Source organism: Rana temporaria, chromosome 6, assembly GCF_905171775.1.
Source record: "Rana temporaria chromosome 6, aRanTem1.1, whole genome shotgun sequence".
NCBI lineage: Eukaryota > Metazoa > Chordata > Amphibia > Anura > Ranidae > Rana > Rana temporaria.
This window is the reverse complement of record NC_053494.1, coordinates 88,117,262-88,140,885: the sequence shown is the minus strand read 5'-3', so window position 1 is coordinate 88,140,885 and position 23,624 is coordinate 88,117,262. Positions and strand designations below refer to the sequence as shown.

At 45.6% G+C, this 23,624-nt stretch overlaps 1 protein-coding gene across 2 annotated transcripts in view; it reads left to right on the top strand.

Moving 5' to 3' along the window:
- ABAT (4-aminobutyrate aminotransferase) overlaps positions 1-23,624 on the top strand; it is a 396,642-nt gene that overhangs the window by 308,697 nt on the left and 64,321 nt on the right. For both annotated transcript variants that reach the window (XM_040356981.1, XM_040356980.1), the window contains exons 7-9: positions 6,383-6,463; positions 6,960-7,052; positions 16,024-16,086. In XM_040356981.1, the coding sequence (XP_040212915.1) occupies positions 6,383-6,463; positions 6,960-7,052; positions 16,024-16,086 (237 nt within the window). The remainder of the gene's footprint in view (positions 1-6,382; positions 6,464-6,959; positions 7,053-16,023; positions 16,087-23,624) is intronic.

The following is a 23,624-nucleotide window of genomic DNA, read 5'->3' as shown; positions in this document are numbered from 1 at the left end:
CATTTAGAAGCTGGATGGTAAGAGAGGCCTTATATTTATTGATGGGTTGCTCCGAGAGGTGAAGCAGACAGGCCGCCGGGTTCCCCTCCAGTGAAAGACCTGTCAAGTGCTCGATCGTGCGGGCCACCTCGAGCCAGAAAGGGGAGAGTTTGGGACAGGCCCAGAAAACATGTAGCATTGTCCCCTCCGCTTCACCACAGCGCCAGCATAAGCTGGAGACCTGCGGGAAGAAACAGTGCAGAGTAGTGGGCACTCTAAACCATCGGGTCATAATTTTGTAACGGGTCTCCTGAACCCTAGTGGCAATAGAGGACTTCTGTGCAAAGTGAAGAATCTTCTCCCTCTGGGCGTCAGTGAAAGTGGTGCCGAACTCCTCTTCCCATTTGGAAAGGAACGGAGGTATGAACCCAGCCGCTGGTTGGGTCAGAGAGGAGTAGATAAGCGAGAGACAGTGCCGCATCGGCTCGCCACTGTGGCAAATCAGTGAGAGGACGGGAGATGCCCTGGCTACGCTAACATCCACGCAAATATTTGCGCTGCTGTAGGCCGCACCAAAAGTCCAACGGAGGGTCTGTAGCAGACACCCCTGCTTCAAGTGAGAGTTGGCCGTCAGATCCAAGAAAATCACATAGATGGAGCCAACGCTCCCCTGCCAAGCACCCGAAGTGGGGACTCCGCAGGCCAGGCGCAAATTCTGGATTGCCCAAAACCGGGATCATAGGGGATGGCATCGGGGATACTGAGGAGTGCCGAAAGGCCTCTCTAATTACAGAGAGTGTACTGCCTAATGTAGGATGAGCCACAAGATCCCTCGGCAGAGAGGTGGTGATCCAAGGCCAGCTCTTGGCTGTGTCCCCAGAGTCCTCCATCTCCATCGCCACCCAGTGCTTCGCTGCCGCATGGCAGTGCCAGTCCACCAGTCTAGTAAGATGGGCTGCCCTGTAGTAGGCTTTCATGTCTGGAAGGCCAACCCCCCCTGGCTTTTCGCCAGGTATAGGAGTTGGAGCCTCATGCGCGGCTTACGAAAGGACCAGACAAAGTCACGAAACAGTCTATTCACTTAAAAAACCCTGGAGGGAGGCGGATAGGGAGCGCCTGCAACAAGTACAGGACTCTCGGTAACAGGGTCATCTTGAGAGCACTGCAACGACCAAACCACGTCAACGTGAAAGAGTGCCAACGAAGAAAATCCTCCTTCAGGCGAAAAAGCAGCGGGGCAAAATTCATTGAGTATAGGTCTGTAGGTCGGCGAGATCAGGAGTGATGTCAACTCCCAAGTAACGCATGGTGCTAGATGCCCACCTCAGCGGGAAGGCCGTGCGTAAATTCTGAACAACGTCCCGTCCCCCCCGTCCCCCCCCACCGTTATATTGAGAATAGACGATTTGGACAAATTAATTTGAATAAGAGAGAAGGCACCGTATTCCTGGAGGGAGCGAAGCAGGTTTGGGAGGGAGGTGAGTGGATCCGTCAGGAAGAAGATCAAGTTGTCCGCAAATGCGGCCACTCTGTGGGCTCCCAAGGATTTCTGGAACCCAGTTATGCCTGCATCCACCCTTATTCTGCACAAAAGGGGCTCCAACGTTAGGATAAAAATCAGGGGGGATAATGGACAACCCTGCCATGTGCCGTTGTGAATGTCGAAGTCGGACCTTGTTTCATTGACCTTGACCGCTGCAGAGGGGTGGGAGTATAGGAACAGTATCCACCCCAGCATAGAGGACCGGAGGCCAATATGCTCTAAGCTGGCCCGAATGAACGTCCAGTCCACGTGGTCAAAGGCCTTCTCAGCGTCTGTGAACAGCAAGAGAAGGGCCCGTTTGGAAGTCCTGGCCGCGTGGATCAAATTCACCACCCGGATGGTGTTGTCTTGCGGCTCCCTCAGCGGTACAAAACCCGCCTGATCCCTGTGTATGAGGCTTGGTATATGCGAAAGCAACTTTTTGCGAATAACTTCAAGTCCGTATTCAGGAGCGATATTGGTCGGTAGTTCCCACATCGTGACAGATCCTTCCCCTCCTTCAGGATAAGGGAAATGTAGGCTCTCAGGGTGTCCTTTGGGAAGGAATTGCCCTCCTGTATAGAGTTGAGAGCAGAGACTAGGGGTTGTGACAGCAGGTCAAAAAAGGTTTTGTAGTACGTCGGAGTCAGGCCGTCGGGACCTGAAGCCTTCCGCAGCTTTGAGGTGGCCAAAGCTGCTCCAAGCTCAACTACTGTAATGAGCTCTTCTAGTATTTCTTGCACCGCACTGGGGAGCGCAGTCATGCCGGAAGCTGCTAAATATGATTGAGGGGTAGAGCCGCCAACAGCTGAGGTGTCAACGCCCGACGGCTTGTCCAAGTTCTAAAGACCCTCAAAGAAGGAGCGAAATTCTGATGCAACATCTGAGGACGTATTCAACTTATGCCCGGAGGAGGTCAAAATATGAGAGATATACGTTTTTCTGCGAGGGCCCCGCAGAGCCCTGGCCAACAATGACCCGGGCTCTATTAAAAACTCGTACATGGTGGGATTGTGCCCAAGCAAGTTTCTGCTTCGTTTTGTGGAACAAAAGCGTACGGAGTTCCTCACGCGCCTTAAGATCCTCTTGAAAAGTAGCCCGAGCCAAACTGGCCTTGTGCGAACACTATAACCGATAAGCCGTCGGAATGGTCCCACTTGTAAAATTAGGAGTGCTATCACTGCGGAAATGCGTTTCCTGCAAAAAGGCTACATGAGTTCTGCTTCTGCGCAAGTCAGCTCGGAGCTGCGAGCGCTTTTCCGGAGCATTTAGACCACGGACATTCAGAGAGGTGACCTTGAGGAGACCCATAATGTCGCCCGGCAAGACCGAAACCACCTAGGAGTATGAGGTTAGGCTCAACCAGAAGTGACCTCCCAGTCGGAGCGTGAGAAAGGAAAAGAAGAGAAGCTAAAAGAAACAGAGAAAAGGGGGGGTAGGAGATAGAAGGGAAGGGAGGTCTAGAACAAAAGGAAGGGGCAAGGGATAGGGGGAGGAAACGAAGGACAGGGAGAAAGAAAGAAGAAAGAGTGGGTGAGGGGAGAGAAAAAGGAGGGGGAACAATGTCTTATGTAGAAATGCTGTGGTTCCTCGTTAGGCGAGGCCTTAGGCATTTAGCTGTTCGGAAATATTCTAGATTCTTGTCTGTAAAAAGGAAAATCGGGTGTAGCAATCCATAACGTCACTCTTTCAGCGAAGACTTTAAACTTTCTAAAAATGCAACTTTATAAAGTAGGGATTTAGCTTCTTGTCGCTGCAAAAGTATAGCTCCCACAGCATTTTTCAGAGGCATCTACCTCCCATGTCCTATATGGCAGGGCAGGGTCAGAGTGTTTCAACATGAGAGAAAACGTGAAGGGATTCTTCCTTTTTTCAAAAGCTGCTTGGGCCTCTAAGGTCTGTGTATTTTTCTTTCTTCATTTTCAAAAACAAATGAGAGCTGTAAAATACTCACCATGCCTCTCGGCAAATAGCTCGGGGTGTCTACTTTCCAAAATGGGGTCATTTGGGGGGGTTTTGTGCTATTTTGACATTTTATGGCCTTCGAAACTGTGATAGGTAGTGAGGAGTGAAATCAAAAATTTGCGCCCTTAGAAATCCTGAAGGCGGTGCTTGGTTTTCGGGGCCCCCGTACGTGGCTAGGCTCCCAAAAAGTCCCACATGTGTGGTATCCCCGTACTCAGGAGAAGCAGCAAAATTTATTTTGGAGTGCAATTCCACATATAACCATGGCATGTGTGAGCAATATATCATTTAGTGACAACTTTTTGTATTTTTTTTTTTTTTGTCATTATTCAATCACTTGGGGCATAATAATTAAATATTCAATGGGCTCAACATGCTGAATACATTTTGGCCTAAATGTATGACTAAAATTGAGTTAAGATTTTTCTTACAACAAAAAGTAGAAAATATCATATTTTTTCAAAATTTTCGGTCTTTCTCCGTTTATAGCACCAAAAATAAAAATTGCGGAGGCAATCAAATACCATCAAAAGAAAGCTCTATTTGTGGGAAGAAAAGAACGCAAATGTTGTTTGGGTACAACCTTGCATGACCGTGCAATTACCAGTTAAAGCAGCGCAGTGTCAAATTGTAAAAACACCTCGGGTCCTTAACCTGCATAATGGTCCAGGTCTTAAGTGATTGTTAAGGATCGTTTTATTTTTTTGTTTAAATAACAAACATATACTTACCTCCACTGTGCAGCTTGTTTTGCACAGCGTGGCTCCAAAAATCCTCTTCTGGGGTCCCCCGGAAGCGCTCTCCTGGGGGGTTACCTTGTGGGCATACTCCAGAGTCATTGATTCGGCGTCCTCTTTAAGTGGTTAAAGCCAAAACGTTGGAATGTTAAATGAAAATAGTTTTCAGGCATATCTGTGATTAGATTTTTTTTTTTTCTACACAATCAAACAATTGAACATTTCCAAGAGTGGTGGTTCCATACTTTTTGCCAGGGGTTGTACAAAAATTCATTGATGAGATGGCCAGGTGCAAATAATTGCTTTTATTAAAACTGGTAGCCTACACTTTTAGAGGGTTACAAAATCTCCCTTCTTTAGGGCTTGTGTGTAGAGGTAGAGGAGCTGCTGTAGAGGTAGTAATATTGGGGTGTGTGTATGTTGTAGTAAAATGGGTACTAAAATGGAATTTCGGATCATCAAATTGCCCAAAAAAAACAGGGTGGACTGGTACACTACAATGCTAGGATTAAAAAAAAGACATTCTAAGCAGTTGGACTGTGCTCCCTGTATGAAAGTTTGAATCTCAGTTCTAAAAGCAATGGACCTCCATTTGATATTTTAAACATGGTTCAAAGTATTCCATTATTTTAAAAAAATTATGTGCTCAAATTAACCACTTGAGACCCACGCTATTGACAAAAGACGTCAACAGCGCGGCTCTCGGGTGCCAACTGGACGTCTTTGGACGTCATTTGAAGTGCATTACCCGCGCGCGCCTCTGGGGGGCGCGCAGTGGGTAAACACTGTCCCGGCGCATCGCTGGGAAGCCGATGGGCCGCGATGTCCGCCGGGTACACGCGATCGTCGGGAACACAGCAGGGACGCGGAGCTCTGTGTGTAGACACAGAGCTCCACGTGCTGTCAGAGGAGAGTAGACCGATCTGTGTCCCTTGTACATAGGGACACAGCATCGGTCACCTCCCCCAGTCACCCCCCTCCCCCCACACAGAACACACCTAGGATACACATTTAACCCCTTCCTCACCCCCTAGTGTTAACCCCTTCACTGCCAGTCAAATTTATACAGTAATTAGTGCATTTTTATAGCACTGATCGCTGTATAAATGTGAATGGTCCCAAATTTGTGTCAAAAGTGTCCGATACGTCCGTCGCATTATCGCAGTCCCAATAAAATTCGCAGATCGCCGCCATTACTAGTAAAAAAAAAAAAAACATAATTCTGTCCCCTATTTTGTAGGCGCTATAACTTTTGCACAAACCAGTCGCTTATTGCGATTTTTTTTTTTTTTTTTACAAAAATACGTCGAAAAATACGTATCAGCCTTAACTGAGAAAAAAAATAGTTTAAAAAAAAAAAAAAAAAATTGGGATATTTATTATAGCAACAAGTAAAAAATATATATATATTTTTAAAATTGTCGCTCTTTTTTTGTTTATAGCGCAAAAAATAAAAACCATAGAGGTGATCAAATACCACCAAAATAAAGCTCTATTTGTGGGGAAAAAAGGACGTCAATTTTGTTAGGGAGCCATGTCGCACAACCGCGCAAATGTCAGTTAAAGCGACGCAGTGCCGGAAGCTGAAATTTCGCCTTGGCACGAAGGGGGTTTATGTACCCAGTAAGCAAGTGGTTAAAGGGGTTGTAAAGGTTTGTCTTTTATTTTCTAAATAGGTTCCTTTAACCTAGTGCATTGTTGGTTCACTTACCTTTTCCTTCGATTTCCCTTCTAAATGTTTTTTTTCTTTGTTTGAATTTCTCACTTCCTGTTTCTCCTCAGTAAGCTTTCCACCATCATCCAATCGGTGGAAAGTCATTTAGAACAGCTTACTGAGCACCTTACTGAGGAGGAACAGGAAGTGAGAAACAAAGAAAACAAAGAAAAAAAACATTTAGAAGGGAACCAACAATGCACTAGCTTAAAGTAACCTATTTAGATCATAAAAAAAAAAAAACCTTTACAACCCCTTTAAGCTCTGCTATATTAAGAAACTGATCTCTGTTGGATCATAAAAGGTCTAAATACATATTTTTAAATGTTGGTAGCGGCACATTTATGTAGACAGGTGATTATTTAGGTTTTTGCTATGATTGTAAATCTAAAATAGTAAATGTAACTGGTAAGAACAACACATGATCGCTGTCAGTTAATATTTACAAATGTTTCATTCTTTCAGAGTACATTTGTGAACAGACCAGCTCTAGGCATTTTACCCCCTGAGAATTTCACTGAAAAACTGCAGGAATCCTTGTTATCTGTAAGTACAAAAAGCTAACTTGTTATCAACGCTGTGCTCATAAAGGCATTGCAGTTGTGGAAAAGGAACTGCACAAATGTGTTGTTTTGTTAAAAAAAACTGTGTAGCTTGTCTTGATTCCTCCAAACAACCTTTTTTTTATTTATTGCCCTCCGGAAGAGGATGCACACCTCTGGTCCATCTAAGAACTACATAATGTTTTGTTATGGTATTCTTCTATGTTACTGTATGTTGGCTTCTTTATGCTTCCTAATTTCTTTTTTCTGCTATGTATCATTCAGATTGTCAAATGCACTCTTAAAAAGAATAAAAATTTATTGAATGAAAAACACTATAGTTTAAACCTACACGTATATACATGCTTTTTTTATTATTTATTTTTTAAATAGGCCTGTATGTTTTTGCCATTTGTTGATTTCATGTGTGTTCATTTTATAATTTTGTTACAATATGACATGTAAAACTCATTCTCTTTTTCTATATGTTTCTCTTATAGATTGGACCAAAGGGATTAACCCAAGTAATTACAATGTCTTGTGGATCATGCTCAAATGAAAATGCTTTTAAATCAATATTTATGTGGTACAGAGTAAGTGCAAACTCTTACATGGTTTGGGCTATATGATTGCTATTTAACCAGTGGTGGAACTGCGGGTAAAGGATTAATAAAATTTAAGCTTGGGTTTTTGAGTTGTGGATGTGTGTGTTGAAGCAAAATACAGCAAAATACATACGGTGGTCTTCAAAATTTAATGAAAATTGCACAGTGCACTGCTGTGATTTCACTGCTTCCCACCACTATACACCAGCCAGTACGTTGTGATGCAGCAGCTGGTGTCAATAGGCCCTTAAATCAGATCTTGCACAAAATCAAATTTCTATTTTTTACTTCAGTGGTGCACATGTAAACCCGCTGTATTAAAGGGGTTGTAAAGGTTCGTCTTTTATTTTCTAAATAGGTTCCTCTAAGCTAGTGCATTGTAGGTTCACTTACCTTTTCCTTCCATTTCCCTTCTAAATGTTTTTTTTCTGTGTTTGAATTTCTCACTTCCTATTTCTCCTCAGTAAGCTTTCCACCATCATCCGAGCGGTGGAAAGTCATTTAGAACACCTTACTGAGAAGGAACAGGAAGTGAGAGATTCAGACAAAGAAAACAAAGAAAAAAAATAACATTTAGAAGGGAGATTGAAGGAAAAGGTAAGTGAACCAACAATGCACTAGCTTAAAGTAACCTATTTAGAAAATAAAAACCCCTTTAATAACGGCAAAGAAAAGTAAAAAAAATACATGTATACAGTATACACCCGGCTTCCTCCCACAGAGCCTAGGTGGGAATGGTGTCACAATCCTTCCAGCGAGATCCTGGAAACACTGAGAATCCCTAATCTCTTGAGAAATTCTCATGGGATTTGGGGTACTCTACTTTCCTAGGTCCTTGCAGTACGAATTGTTACATCATCCATTTCAGTGCAGAAGCTGGGTGTAAAAGAATTCAAACTTTTCTCCACAGTTGCTTTCATTTTTAGGTTAAATGTGCTTTGTTTGTTTGGTGAGGAGGGACCACCCTGTAATCAGCGAACGTTGCATTTTTGTATAATATGTAACTGATAGGAAAAAAATCGGGTCTCCTGCACAGCAAGACAGATCTGTGTAAATCTCAGAACTTGGGGCCAGATCCACAAAGCAGATGCGCCGACTTAACTCGTGATACGCGGCATAATTGAAATTTGCGCCGCGTGTATATTTGCGCCTGATCCTCAAAACAAGATACGCCTGAAATTCCGTTTTTTCCGTCCTACCTAAAAGAATTACACCGGCGCTTCTTCGCGCGCAAATTACGCTAGACACGCCGCTGTTTTGCTAGGCAAAGATGCAAATGAGAACAGAAAACAAAAAAGGGTGATTATACTGCGCTGCTTAAAACACACTAATTAATAAGACCAGCTGCTCACACTGCTAACAAAGACACATTAGCTGGAACAAACAGAAACAAAATTGTGTAGCGCTATGGCAAATTAATATCTATAATGGTAGTTCCTCATGGGAACAAAGGGAACATAAATAAAGTAACAAATGCAATGAAGAAGTTCTCGTGAAAGATAGAGTCCAATGGTTGTAAACACAAAGTCCATATATCTGTAGACACCACGTGCAAAATGAGGGAACTTGATTAGAATCCCATCGAGACAAATTGTGTAGTGAGTGATCACCGCCACCAGTGGTAGTAAATGGAGGCTTACCGAAGATGGTGGACTTGAAATGACGTACGTCAATCAAGTCATAACAAGCTTCAAGTACCAGACAGGGTACACAAAGTAGCAATCACCAAGAAACTTGCTAGAAGTAATCAATCAGTGTATGATCATAAATGGATAACCTTGGATATGTATCTGGATAAAAACTCGCATATTCTATAGTATGAGGCGGCAGTGGAGGCGACCCGACGGCGTTTTGTGTTGTTCACACATCATCTGGGGATGATGTGTGAATAACACCAAACGCCGTCGGGTCGCCTCCACTGCCGCCTCGTACTATAGAATATGCGAGTTTTTATCCAGATACATATCCAAGGTTATCCATTTATGATCATACACTGATTGATTACTTCTAGCAAGTTTCTTGGTGATTGCTACTTTGTGTACCCTGTCTGGTACTTGAAGCTTGTTATGACTTGATTGACGTGCGTCATTTCAGGTCCACCATCTTCGGTAAGCCTCCATTTACTACCACTGGTGGCGGTGATCACTCACTACACAATTTGTCTCGATGGGATTCTAATCAAGTTCCCTCATTTTGCACGTGGTGTCTACAGATATATGGACTTTGTGTTTACAACCATTGGACTCTATCTTTCACGAGAACTTCTTTATTGCATTTGTTACTTTATTTATGTTCCCTTTGTTCCCATGAGGAACTACCATTATAGATATTAATTTGCCATAGCGCTACACAATTTTGTTTCCCAAAGATGCAAATGAGGGAGATAAGGCGATCCACAAAATTAAGTGTGTGCGCCGTAGATTACGCCCTGTGCGCTTCTGTTAGTTTCCCGGAGCAATTTTACACTTTATAAAAGCAGCCCTAATTTTACACCTGCCGTGTAAAGGTCTGCTACAGCAACACCATTAAGGAAGAGCTGAGCACACACACTTGCCGGACTACAATCTGTCTGCCAACATGCCAGGGCCATCCATGATCATAACTGCACTAGTGACTTTAGACGCGCTAAGAAGGAGGAGGGAACGGAGGAGGAGGGCACAGGAGAGGGTATACCGCAGACGCCTAGATGTGTTTGGCATGGGGGAAGCAGAGGTGTATCGCACCTTCAGATTCAGCCGTGAAGCCATCCTGGAAATAACCACAATCCTGCAGGATGACCTCACCAGCCCAACACAACGCTCACATGCAGTGCAGCCACTGATCAAGGTAGTGGCAACACTGCATTTCCTTGCCACTGGCTCTTTTCAGCGCACAAGTGGACGTGTGGCTGGGATGGCACAATCCTCCATGAGCAGATGTGTGCACCAGGTTGTCCCTGCAATCCTGAGACGCATGGCCAATCAATTCATCAAACCCTCCCAGGAGGTCCAGCGAATGGACACAATGACCGATTTTTTTCATATTGCTGAATTCCCACGCACCATCGGGGCAATTGATTGCACACATGTGGCACTACAGCCCCCCCATGAGACAGAGCACATGTACCGGAATAGGAAGCACTGGCATTCAATCAATGTACAGGTGATAGTGGATGCCAAATACCTCATATGGCACGTCTGTGCCAAATTCCCAGGGTCCTGCCATGACAGCTATATATACCGTCACAGCAACATCTCCAGAGAATTGGAACAGAACGTGTATGGGGACGGCTGGTTGGTGAGTGACATGGGTGTCAGGTATGACTGTCCCCCTCCAATGATGCACACATCACGAGGGGCACATGCATGAGTAACAACCTCCTGTCTTTTCCCTTCCAGGTGACTCTGCATATGCACTGGGACCCCATCTTATGACTCCATACCGGAAACCCCCAAACCTCAGGAGAGGAAAACTACAATGCTGCACACATACGCACCCGTGGAGTGGTGGAACGCACATTTGGCCTCCTGAAGTCACGTTTCCGATGCCTGGATAAGTCTGGGGGTACCCTGTTGTATTCTCCAGACTTTGTGTGCCAGATCATCGGTGCATGTTGTATTCTGCACAACTTAGCAGTGAGAAGGGGCCTGGAGATTGACATATGTGATGACCTGAACCTGACAATCCCCCCCCAACCAACTCTACCCGGTCTGCTGAGGGAACAGCAGCCAGGAGACGCCTCGCAGAAGGCATCTTTGCACAGTAAACACACACATTAATTATGTCACAATGAGAATGCATGAATGCACACCCACTGTGGTCCCTAGCACAGACACATCACATGCACATCTAATTGGATTAGATCCAAGTACCCCCCAATGGTACTTGGGAGCAGTAACGCCCCGCCACGGCTCCAATTATGTCACTGTGCATTCATACACCATTCAGGGACCTGGGATCACTTCTCCCTGGTCCTGGGGATCCCTACTCCACCAAAACTGAGGGTGACACCCTTATTTAATCAGGAATGCCACCCCCCACATTCACACATCATTCACACACATGAAACAAATCAGAAGTACAGTATACAAAACAAAATCGTAAAAATAAAAAAACAAAAGTACCCCTGCAAAATTAACGGCGGCGGCATGAGCTACGCCTGGGCCGCCCACGGCCACGGCCAACCAGAGGAGCCTCCTGGGGGGGTGTGTTAGCAGGGGAAGGAGGATCATCCTGGGGGGGGGGGGGTGAGCAGGGGAAGGAGGATCATTCTGGGGGGGTGTGAGCAGGGGAAGGAGGATCATCCTGGGGGGGGGGGGTTAGCAGGGGAAGGAGGATCATCCTGGGGGGGGGTTAGCAGGGGAAGGAGGATCATCCTGGGGGGGGGGTGAGCAGGGGATGGGGGATCATTCTGGGGGGGGGGTGAGCCCGGGAAGGAGGAGCCTCTCCTGGTGACTGTCCTCCTGCTGGCCTGCCCTCCAAGGCCACTGATATCCTGGTCAGACAGTTTGTGAGGGCAGCCGCATTGGCCTGGCCAGCCCGGGTATTGTCCTGGACAGCCTGGGTCAGGGCACTCACCTCCTGGGCCACGCCTGTTGTGGCGGTCTGCAGGTCACACAAGCATGTGATGACCGCCAAGGAGTTTGTGGCCCCATCAGTGATTGCCTCCTTCATTGCACCCAGGCTTGTCTGCATCTGGCTCAGAGTCTCTTTTATCTGAGCCAGATTGCGGGTCTGCCGGGCATTGTCTCTCTGCAGACTGCCCGGCAGACGCTCGGCCACCCCCCTGGTCTCCTGGGTCGCCATAATGTCTGCCCCTGAGGCTTGTGGCCTGGGAGGAGGGGAGAGAGTGACCTTTGTGGGTTGAGGCCTGTTGGGGGAGGAGTGGGAGGGGCTACCCCTGATGGTGGCCTGACTGCTGCCAGCCTCAGGGGTAGCCTCAGGGAGAAACAAATCAGAGGCCAAAAGGACTTCCCTGCCAATCTGCATATCTTCTTCCTCAGCCTCCACCCCTTCATCGTCCTCCCCCTCAACCTCCTCATGAGGGGAGGTGTGGCCACTCCCCTCCCCTGGGGAATCCTGCCCTTCTTGGGACTCCTCAGCAGCCTCTTGTCCAGGGGATGGTGCAGCAGCCTGGCCTGATGGGCCAGCAACCTCCTGGCCTGATGGGCCTGCAATCTCCTGGCCATCTGTGGAGGACACAAAACAATCACAGGTTGGAGGATCCACACACTTGGCACATCTTCCCTTCCCCCACCCACACATGCTAATCACCAGATAGAAAAACCAAAAACGTACCTGTCCTCAAAGGAACATCTGATTGAAAGCCACGCAGGCCCACCACCTGCTGTGGGTGGAAACACCGGGCCACTGCCCATTCCTCCTCAGTCAGCCTGATGGGGCAGGGTCCGCCTCCTCCAGTGCCCGTGGCATGGGCATTGATCCTGGCCATCTTGTCACGGACCAGGCTCCTAAGATCGTTGATCTTCTTTTGTATGCCAGCGGTGGTCCTCGTCTCCCCCCCCCCCCCCGCCGCATTGATCTGATCCGTGATTTTTTTAATCATGTCCTTCCTCTGGGCCGGGGAGGTGTTCTGGCTCTCGGGGCCATGTAAATAACGCCCATATTGGACGATGCCCCGAGCAAGTATCTGCTTCTCAATCGTGGAAAAATTAAGCTTCCTACGCTTCGGTGCCATCACACCCACCACTCAGCACCAACAAAAATACACACACAACAAACAAAAATACTCACAGAAGAAACGCACACAAAAAACAAAACACACAGACAGCTACTACAAATTCAAAAACAAACACGCAAAAAACAATCCGAAAAAACAAACAGAAAATACACTTAGGAAAAAAAAAAAACAACTACACTCTACTACTCCAAAACTTTTATCTCACACACAACTCACCAACACACACCAACAAATGACAGAGCAGAAGCAGCTTGCCCTAGGAAGGGGAACACAGGGATATACTTTTGCAAGGGAAGTGTGTTTGTGTGGGGCTTTTTATACACTGGAGCGATCCTCAAACTAAGTACACTTGGCGTTTTACCTATCTCACTGATTGCGCCGAGCCAAGTTCTGCACATGCCCAGTGAGGAGCAGATTCGTGCGCGCATGCACAGTACGGCCGGCACTTCATTTGCATGGGGTCACGGCTCATTACAATGGAGCACGCCCACTTCCTTCCCACTTGCAATAACCCCGCCTTACGTCTCGGAATTTAAGTTACACTTGCGCAATTTTGGACGCAAATGCGCTGTGGATACGGCACTTACGACACAAAATTAGGGCGCCTTTACTTAAATGACATAAGTTTTGACTAACTTAATTTGTGCCGCTGTTTGTGGATCTGGCCCTTGATGCAAACAAATGCAAATCCCTTGGCGGGTAAAACCGCTCCATTGTATGCATTTCAACTGTTTACTTGATGGTTTGCCTGGAGTTTAGTGAAATATTGAACTGCTTGCTATCCATGCATTTGAAGAATATAATGAGAAATTGTTGAAATGTTGAATGAAAATTTAGGCTTTTTTTTTGTCAGCATAACAAAGGCATCGGCTAGCATAATCCTTGCTATATCTAAAGTTATTTTCAAATAATTGTAATATTTTAATAAATAAGCAAGTAACCTAGAGACAGAATAATGTTGTCCTCAGGTTTGCTATTATGATAAACCAGAAATGTTTGCTAAAATGGACCCTCACCATATCTGCTATTAAGAGGAAACTAGCCAAAATAAGGAATATGGAATTTGAGACTTGTCTGAGGATGCATGCTCCAGGACTGTTATTATTTTTTCTTCATTACTTAGTGAGTCACTGTCATGCAATAAGCATATACATATTGGCATCATTGATCTCTAGGAGGGGGGGCTTTGTCCAGGCACTGTTTTAATTGGATAATCTTTGCCGTTGGTACCTTTTCCCCAGCTTCAGTTTTTTCTTCTGTTTTTGATTTTCATTTGCTCCCACTTGGTTGTATGTTGGCTGGCTCCCCTGTATGGATTTTCAGACACCCTGTTAGTAACATCAAACTCCAAGAATGAATATCTTTAATGAGCATATTTTGTATCAGTGCATCTTCTGGCGTTTATTACAAGCAACATTGAAAAAGAATAAAGTATTGATTTTAAATATACAGTGGGGAGAACAGGTATTTGATACACTGCTGATTTTGCAGGTTTTCCTACTTCTACTTCCCCTCCTAAGCATGTAGAGGTATGTCATCTTTATCATATGTACTCTTCAAATGTGAGACACGGAATCTAAAACAAAAATCCAGAAAATCACATTGTATGATTTTTAAATGATTAGCATTTTATTGCATGACAAAAGTATTTGATCACCTACCAACCAGTAAGAATTCTGGCTCTCACAGACCTGTTATTTTTTCTTTAAGAATCCCTCCTGTTCTCCACTGATTACCTGTATTAACTGCACCTGTTTGAACTTGTTACCAACCTCTCCACAATGGCCAAGACCAGAGAGCTGTGTAAGGACATCAGGGACATCAGCTTGGTGAGAAGGCAACAACTGTTGGTGCAATTATTAGAAAATGGAAGAAGTTCAAGATGATGGTCAATCTCCCTCAGCCTGGGGCTCCATGCAAGATCTCACTTTGTGGGGCATCAATAATCATGAGAAAGGTGAGGGATCAGCCCAGAACTACACAGCAGGACCAGGTCAATGACCTGAAGAGAGCTGAGACCACAGTCTCAAAGAAAACCATTAGTAACACACTACGCCGTAGTATTAAAATCCTGCAATGCATGCAAGCTCCCCCTGTTCAAGCCAGTGCATGTCCAGGCCCGTCTGAAGTGGGTCAATGACCATCTGGATGATCTAGAGGAGGAATGGGAGAAGGTCATGTGGTCTGATGAGACAAAAATAGAGCTTTTTGGTATAAACTCCACTCGCCGGGTTTGGAGGAAGAAGGATGAGTACAACCCCAAGAACACCATCCCAACTGCGAAGCATGGAGGTGGAAACATTCTTTGCAGATGCCTTTCTGAAATGGGGACAGGACAACTGTTCTGTATTAAGGGGAGGAGGGATGAGGCCATGTATCTCAAGATCTTGACCAACAACCTCCTTCCCCCAGTAAGAGCATTGAAGATGAGCCGTGGCTGGTCTTCCAGCATGACAACAACCCGAAACACACAGCCAGGGCAACTAAGGAGTGGCCTAGTAAAAAGCATCTCAAGGTCCTGGAGTGGCCTAGCCAGTCTCCAGACATGAACCCAATAGAAAATCTTTGGAGGGAGCTGAAAGTCCAAATTGCCCTGCCTCAAAACCTGAAGGATCTGGAGAAGCTGTATGGAGAAGTGGGTCAAAATTCCTGCTGAAGTGTGTGAAAGCCTGGCCAAAAACAACAGGAAGCATATGATCTCTGTAATTGCAAATAAAGGTTTCTGTACCAAATATTACGTTTTGCTTTTCTGATGTGTCAAATTCTTATATCATGCAATAAAATGCTAATTAATTACCAAAAAATCATACAATGTGATTTTCTGGATTTTAGATTGTCTCTCACAGTTGAGGAGTACCTATGATAAAAAATTGCAGACCTCTACATGCTTTGTAAGTAGGAACACCTGCAAAATCGGCAGTGTATCAAATACTTGTTCTCCCCACTGTATGTACAGTATATTCTGTGTAAGAATTATGACCTGACCTCCTTAAAAATTCCAGGGGCTATTGTGGTTTGTACTTTTTTGTAAGTATGTTTAGGATGGAGGCATTTGAACCTTTGGGATAGGTGCTATGTCTTTCTTTCCATTTCTGAGCTTGTTCAGGCAGTGTGACTCACTAAACAGTAAAACAAAAATAAGGATAATGGCCACAGAGCATGCACCTTCAAGAATTGTTAGTGCACCTATACTTTTTCTTAACCAGTTTCTGTTAGGGAAAGTACATGCTGTTTGCCAATTTGTAGAGCTTTTCATTAAGGTATATGACTGCATTTCAGAACAAAGAAAGAGGCCACAACAATGCCACAAAAGAAGAGCTGGAATCCTGCATGGTTAACCAGGTAATTTATTTTAACATTAACACATTATAATCGTGACTATGTCTTCAAATACATACATAACTGGAATCGTTTAACTCAAGCCAGTGGCGGAACTACCACCATAGCGACCCACGCGGACGCTATGGGGCCCGCAGCCGAGTGAGGATCAGGGGGGCCCGGCAGGAACGTCGTTCCCGTTAGCAGCCGTGGCTGCTTACACATACACTGCTCCAGGCACGCTCTGCCAATGAGAGCACACTGCCGAGGGATCTCCCAGAGACTCCACAGCTCTGACACAGCCGAAGGGAGACCGGGGATGCAGAAAATTTCATTTCCTGCCTCTGTGCGTGCCGATTTCTGAAGATGAGGCAGGTCAGGTAGGTGGAGAAGCATGGCTTTCTGTGTGGAGGAAGGAGGGGGTGAGAATTCCTGCCTGGGGGAGATTCTTTTGGTGGAGAGGTTAAGGAAAGGGGGTGGGTTTGGTTTTAGAGAAGGACCCCCCTCCCCCCCTGTAAGTTTCTTGTAGAGAAGTTTACAGGGGGTGGTTATTGGCAGGGATTTGGTTCTGGGTGGGAAGTTTGTTGAATGAAGGGAGATATTATTTAGCATTAGAAATGAGGGAGATATTTTTGCCTTGAGGTGTGATCAGAGACAGGGGGGTCAATATTATGGGGTTATATGAGGGAGGGTGGTGTTTTGCAGTGGAGAGTTTTGCTTGGGGGTGGGGGGTTCTTAAGCTGTAGAGGGGGGGGGGATTTTTTCCTTTAGTTCACACTGATGTGGCTCTGCAAGGTGTATTTTGTGTGGGCATCAAGGATGAGCTCCGGCGTGTTTGCATAGAACACGTGCAGAGCCCGCCAGGAAGTCTGCACCCACGCTGCGCTAATCACAGCCAGTCAGACATTGTCCGATGCTCGGCTGCAGAGATCGGGAAATGTCTGCCTGGCTGTGATTAGCGCAGCGCGAGTGCCGACTTCCTGGTGGGCTCTGCACGTGTTCTATGCAAACACGCCGCAGCTCATCCTTAGTGGGCATGGCAGCCCATTTATACTGTGTGGGCTGCTGTGCCTCCTTAAATACAAAGAAAAGGTCTATAGGACCCTCCACCATTTCTGGAGTCACAGCCCGCACAGGAATCGCAAATGCAGAGCAGTTCCCAGTGTGGGTGTGATTTCTAGTGTGTGCAGCATGCCATTAGGATTAAGGGCCAGTTCATACTGCTGCAATGTGGGAACCCTGCAAATCCACTGGGGGTTCCCACATCGCATGTCTCCTGTCGGCAGTTCACACTACCCCATATGAACTGCTGGGAGTGCCAATTAAAACTTAATGGCACCCCCAAATCAGTTTGCATATCGCAGTGCGATCTACAAATTCGGACAGGAATTGAATCACATGGGTGTGAACACCCAGGGCTCAAGTCCTGCGGGAACGCATGGGAACAACGTTCCTTTACTTTTTCCACAACAGGAACGCAGTTCTCATTGTCAAGGTGCACCGACCTCCCCTACCTCGGTCCTCCTATTCCTCCTCCTCCAGCGGCCGCTGTTACAAAGTCCCAGCTCTAGTGATGGGTGAACACTGATCCATTGGCAAATTGAATCAGTGTGATGTAAATTATAGGAGCCGGGACTTTGTTACAGCGGCCACTGGAGAAGGAGGAGGTGGACTGAGGGAGGGGAGGACGGGATCGCGCTGGGATATTCAAATCCCAGATTCAGACACATGCCAGGCTTCATTGCTAGACACAGATCAGGCTGCATTGCTGCACACTGATCGGGCTGCATTTGATGGACACTGGCAAGGCTGCATTTGATAGGCACTGGTAAGACTGCATTGATCGGCACTGGTAAGGCCATATTTGGTGGGCACTGGCAAGGCTGTATTTGATGGGCACTGGCTAGGCTGCATTTGATGGACACTGGCAAGGCTGCATTTCATGGGCGCTGATCAGGTTGCATTTGATGGGCACTGATCAAGCTGCATTTCATGGGCACTGATCGGGCTGCATTTGATGGGCACTAATCAAGCTGCATTTGATGGACACTGGTAAGGTTGCATTTGATGGGCACTGATCAGGTTGCATTTGATGGGCACTGGCAAGGCTGTATTGATGAGCACTGGCAAGGCTGCATTTGATGGGCACTGATCAAGCTGCATTTGATGGGCACTGGTAAGGTGGTAAGGCTGCATTTGATGGGCACTGATCACGCTGAATTGTATGGGCACTGGTAAGGCTGCAATAATGGGGCACTGATCATGCTGCATTTGATGGGCACTGGCAAGGCTGCATTGATGGGCACTAATCAGGCTGCATTTCATGGGCACTGAGGAGTGAGCGGCCCAGGGCCTGGGCCCCACTTTGCACAATCAATACAGGCAGCCTGAGGAGAGGGGCCACAAGCCGACATACTCACTCAGCAATCCCAAACTTACTCTTCTGCACAGATTAACACGTGTGCAGACGCATTGGGGTAGCAGGGGTCCCACACATTGGAGCCTGCATAGAAAAATAGTGCAGAAGGAGTCCCAGTTGTTGCAACTTGTTTTAGAAATTCCCTGCGAGGGAACCATTATCACACAGTATGGTGTGTTTTATTGTTAGTATAGCATACAGATTAAATTATTTTGTTGTTACATCTGTGCTATATTTATTTGTTTAATGCATGTGAATGTTAGATGTGTCCTCAACTCATAAACTGGCGCTTCACAATAAATATTGCAGTTTATTCATTAAAAAAGTAGTACATAAAACATACATATACTGGCCCTGGGCACGCAAGGTACGGAGTTTCCGTACGGCAACTTTAGCGCAAGGTTGCTCCTGCTATAGCAGGGGCAACCTATGCTAAAGTATAGCTGCGCTTCCCGCTCGTGAAATTTAAATTTCACGTCGGTTACGTAAGTGATTCGTGAATGGCGCTGGACGCCATTCACGTTCACTTAAAAGCAAATGACGTCCTTGCGACGTCATTTGCCGCAATGCACGTCGGGAAAGTTTCCCGACGGAGCATGCGCTGTTAGCTCGGCGCGGGAGCGCGCCTAATTTAAATGATTCCCGCCCCCGGCGGGATCATTTACATTAGGCAGCCTTGCGCCCGGCTGCTTAGCATATTGCCCGCGCAATTTACGGAGCTACTGCTCCGTGAATCGCTGGGCAAATGGAAATATTTGCGTGGGCGCAGAGAAAAATCTTTGCTCTTTGCCCACCCAAATATTGCTCCATTCTACCTGAATCTGGGCCACTGTATGTATGTATGTATGTGTATATATATATATATATATATATATATATATATATATATATATATATATATATATATATGTGTGTGTGTGTGTGTGTGTGTGTGTGTGTGTGTGTGTGTGTGTGTGTGTGTGTGTGTGTGTATATATATATAGTAATCTCATGTTGTGCAGGGACATTTCTAAACACGTGCCACTACTATAGACACCCAGCAGGTACCATATTTAAAGGAATTTTTTTTTTTTCACTTTAAGCATCATTAAAATCGCTGCTCAAGAAAAAAATACAGTTTTTAAAACTTTTTTTTCCATTGATACATGTTCCCTGAGGCAAGACCTGGGTTCTCAAAGACGTTTTCCAACAATAACTTGCATATTGGGCTTTAAAATGAGCACTCTTGAATTCGAACATTCGAGTCCCATAGACTTCAATGGGGTTCTAAATGTTCGCGCAAACGATCAGTCTGTTCGAACGTTCTGGTGCGAACCGAACGCGGGTATGTTGGGCTCATCCCTAGACACAGGTCACGCTGCATTTGGCACAGGTCACGCTGCATTGGGCACAGGTCACGCTGCATGGGGCACAGGTCACGCTGCATGGGGCACAGGTCACGCTGCATGGGGCACAGGTCACGCTGCATGGGGCACAGGTCACGCTGCATGGGGCACAGGTCACGCTGCATGGGGCACAGGTCACGCTGCATGGGGCACAGGTCACGCTGCATGGGGCACAGGTCACGCTGTATGGGGCACAGGTCACGCTGCATTGACACTAGGGCGGCTCTGGGGGGCCCCATACAACATTTTGCTATGGGGCCCTGTGATTTCTAGTTACGCCCCTGACTCAAGCAATAGTGTTCCTGCTGAGATAAAAGCTCCAACCTGTTCTGAGAAAATACAGAGGGTTCCACTGTGTACCTCCTTCTGAAAATGCTAAATGCATAGCTTTAGATTTTTTTATTTACTTGCATGCAAAACATGCAAATCAAGAGCATCAGAAAGTAATTTTTTTTTTTTTATTTGAAAGTAAGTTTCAAATAACCACTTGACCTCAGGAAGATTTACCCCCCTTCATGGCCAGGCCATTTTTTTGCAATATGACACTGCGTTACTTTATCCACTTCCCACCTGGCCACTGCACATATACGGCTGGGAGGGTGCTTCCTCCTGAGTGGATGTTCAGGAACGTCCCTCAGAAGGAGGGGGTTTGTGCGCGTGCCCGTGCAGTGTCGCAATCCCGAATCGCTCGTGTCACCCGGACACTGTGCATCTCCGATCGGCAGGAGGGCTCTGTGATTGGCCCTCCTGATTACATGACTGCTGTGTCCAATCACAGCCGTCATGTGATGTAAATAGAGAGTCGGTTGCTAGGCGATCGGCTCTCCTCTCCTCACGCAGAAGTTGTTGATGAGGAGAGGAGAGCGGATCTCTGCAGTCGGCCGGTGATCAGGGAGTATGAGCTGTTTTTACAGCTTTTTACACACTGATCACCAGCCTAGTGTCTCCACACAATGTAAACACAAAAAGTCCCCAAAACACTGTCTCCACACACATGTCCCCATACATTAAAAACATCTGTCCCCCACATGTGTAACAGTAAAATCACATGTCCCAATAATCATCTGCACACATGTCTGTGATCACCTGCGCACATCTGTACATGATCATCTGCATACATCTGTCCTTGATCACGCAAACCATTTATTTTACACAGGATATTTTTTTACCAAAGACATGTAGCAGAATACTTTGATTCTTAAATATAGGACAAAATTAGATTTTAGCAAGAAGAAAATGTATATTGTTTTCCAAATGTTCGGGGTTTTTTTCCACTTTTATCGCAAAAAATAAAAATACAGTCATGAATAAATACCACCAAAAGAAAGCTCTATTTGTGTGAACAAAATTATAAAAATGTAATTTAGGTACAGCGCAGCATGACCGTGCAATTGTCATTGAAAGTGCTAGAGCGCTGAAAGCTGAAAATTGGTCTGGGAAGGAAGGGGACGAAAGTGCCCAGTATTGAAGTAGTTAACTGACAATTGCATGGTCATGCAATGCTGTACTCAAATAAAATTTCCCACAAATAGTTTTATTTTAATGGTGTTTGATCACCACTGCGTTTATTTTGTGCGCTATAAACAATGTCTGACAATTTTGGAAAAAAAATATATATATATTTTTTACTTTCTGCTTTCTATCCAATACAAATAACGTAATCAGGTTTAGGCCAATATGTATTGTGCGGCATATTTTTGGTAAAAAAAATCTCGTAATCCTATATTGAGTAGGTTGTGCAAACGTTATAACGTCTACAAACTATGGGATATATACTAGAATCTTTATTTTATTTTTTACTAGTAATGACAGCGATCAGTGACTTTTAGCGGGACTGCGATATTGCAGCGGACATTCTAACACTAACACTCTTGGAACCAGTGACACTAATACAGTATTCAGTACTAAAAATATGCACTCACTGTTTTAATGACACTGGCTGGGAAAGGGGGTTAAACATATAGGGGTATCAAAGGGTTAAATGTGTGGCTAGATAGTGTTTTTGTGTACTGTTTGGTGTTTTTACTAAGGGACGCCATGGATTTTATTCCCTGCTTTGCAGGTAAGGAAAATCCATCACTTTTCCCCCTGTCAGAGTAGAGCTCTGTCCTGTGTCTCTTTCACACAATTGTCGAGTGCCGCCAGATATCCATTGGCCGGCACCCACTGATTGGCTTCTGCTGTGACAAATTACAGCAGAAACTGTGCGTGTGCGCTTCCTACCCAAATGTGCAAAATCGCGTATATACAGTGCCTTGAAAAAGTACTCGTACCCCTTGAAATCTTCCAAATTTTTGTCATGTAAAGGCGGCCATACATGGTTCGAATTTCGAAATAATTTTCTTTAGAAAATTGCATCAAAGAATTGCAGCAACAGCCGATTTTCGTGCGGCAAACTAATTTGAGAAATCCGACATGTTGAGAAATTTTTGGAAAAACAAACGATTTTCTGATCAATGATGGGAGAATCGTGCGAGAAATGTATATTCCAGGAGAGAAACGAATATTCCCAGCAACATGAAGGTTTGGTCGGCCGAATTTCGAAAATCAATGGTGGCATCATCGGATCACAAAAAAACGAACTTTCTGATTTTGAAAAGAAAATTTGTTCGAAATTCGACCGTGTATGGCCTGCTTTACAACCAAAAACATAAATGTATTTTATTGTGATTTTATGTGATAGACCAACACAAAGTGAAACATTAATGTGAGGTAGAAGGAAAATGATAAATGGTTTTCAATTTTTTTACACATAAAGATCTGAAAAGTGTGGTGTGCATTTTTTTAAGCCACCTTTTGCTCTTAAGTTGGGTTCACACTGGTATGACAAACGCTCCGGCATTGGGAGCTCATGTCGCATGACATGTGAAAATCAATATTTCCCTATGGAAGCCGTCTTAACTGGTCTGACACAAGTCGGTCTGACTTTGAAAATGCTCCCTGCGCTACTTTGGTCCAACTTTGATCCTACTTCAGCCCATTGAATATCACTGAAGTTGGATCACCGTCTTAACTGATGATCTTGAAGGGGAACTCCACGCTAAATTAGAAAAAAAAAATGGCATGGGTTCCCTCTCAAAGACCATACCAGGCCCTTCAGTCTGGTATGGATTTCCAGGCGAACCCCCACTCAGAAAAAGCTGCGTGAGTGTCCCCCCAAAAACTATACCTGATCCTTATCTGAGCACACAGCCCGGCAGGTCAGGAAAGGGGGTAGGAACGAGCGAGCGCATTCCCCCCTCCTGAACTGTACCAGGCTGCATGCTTTGGGGCAGGGGGGGGCCTGCACCCTAAAGCACCTTGTTCCCATGTTGAGGAGGACAAGGGCCTCTTCCCGACAACCCTGGCTGTTGGCTGATGGGGTATGCGGGCGGGGGGCTTATCGGAATCTGGAAGCCCCCTTTAACAAAAGGAGCCCCCAGATCCTGGCCCCCCACCCTATGTGAATGAGTATAGGGGACATTCACCTAAAAGATAAAATATAAGTGTCAAAAATAAAATGCAGTACACAGGTTTTTAAAGTAATTTTATTAAGGCAGCTACAGCGTCTCTTCCCCGCCCCATGTCAATATAAGTAGTAGCACACCGCGCACCTGGCATGAGAGCGGGAGAGAGCATTAAGTTAACATCGACAGAAGAACAGAGGGAGAAGACAGCTGAGAAGACCCGGCAAAAGAGCGAGAAGACTGCAGATAAGACCCTGCAGAAGACAGCGGACAGAGGGAGAAGAACCGGAGAGAGAGTGGGGAAGGACTGGC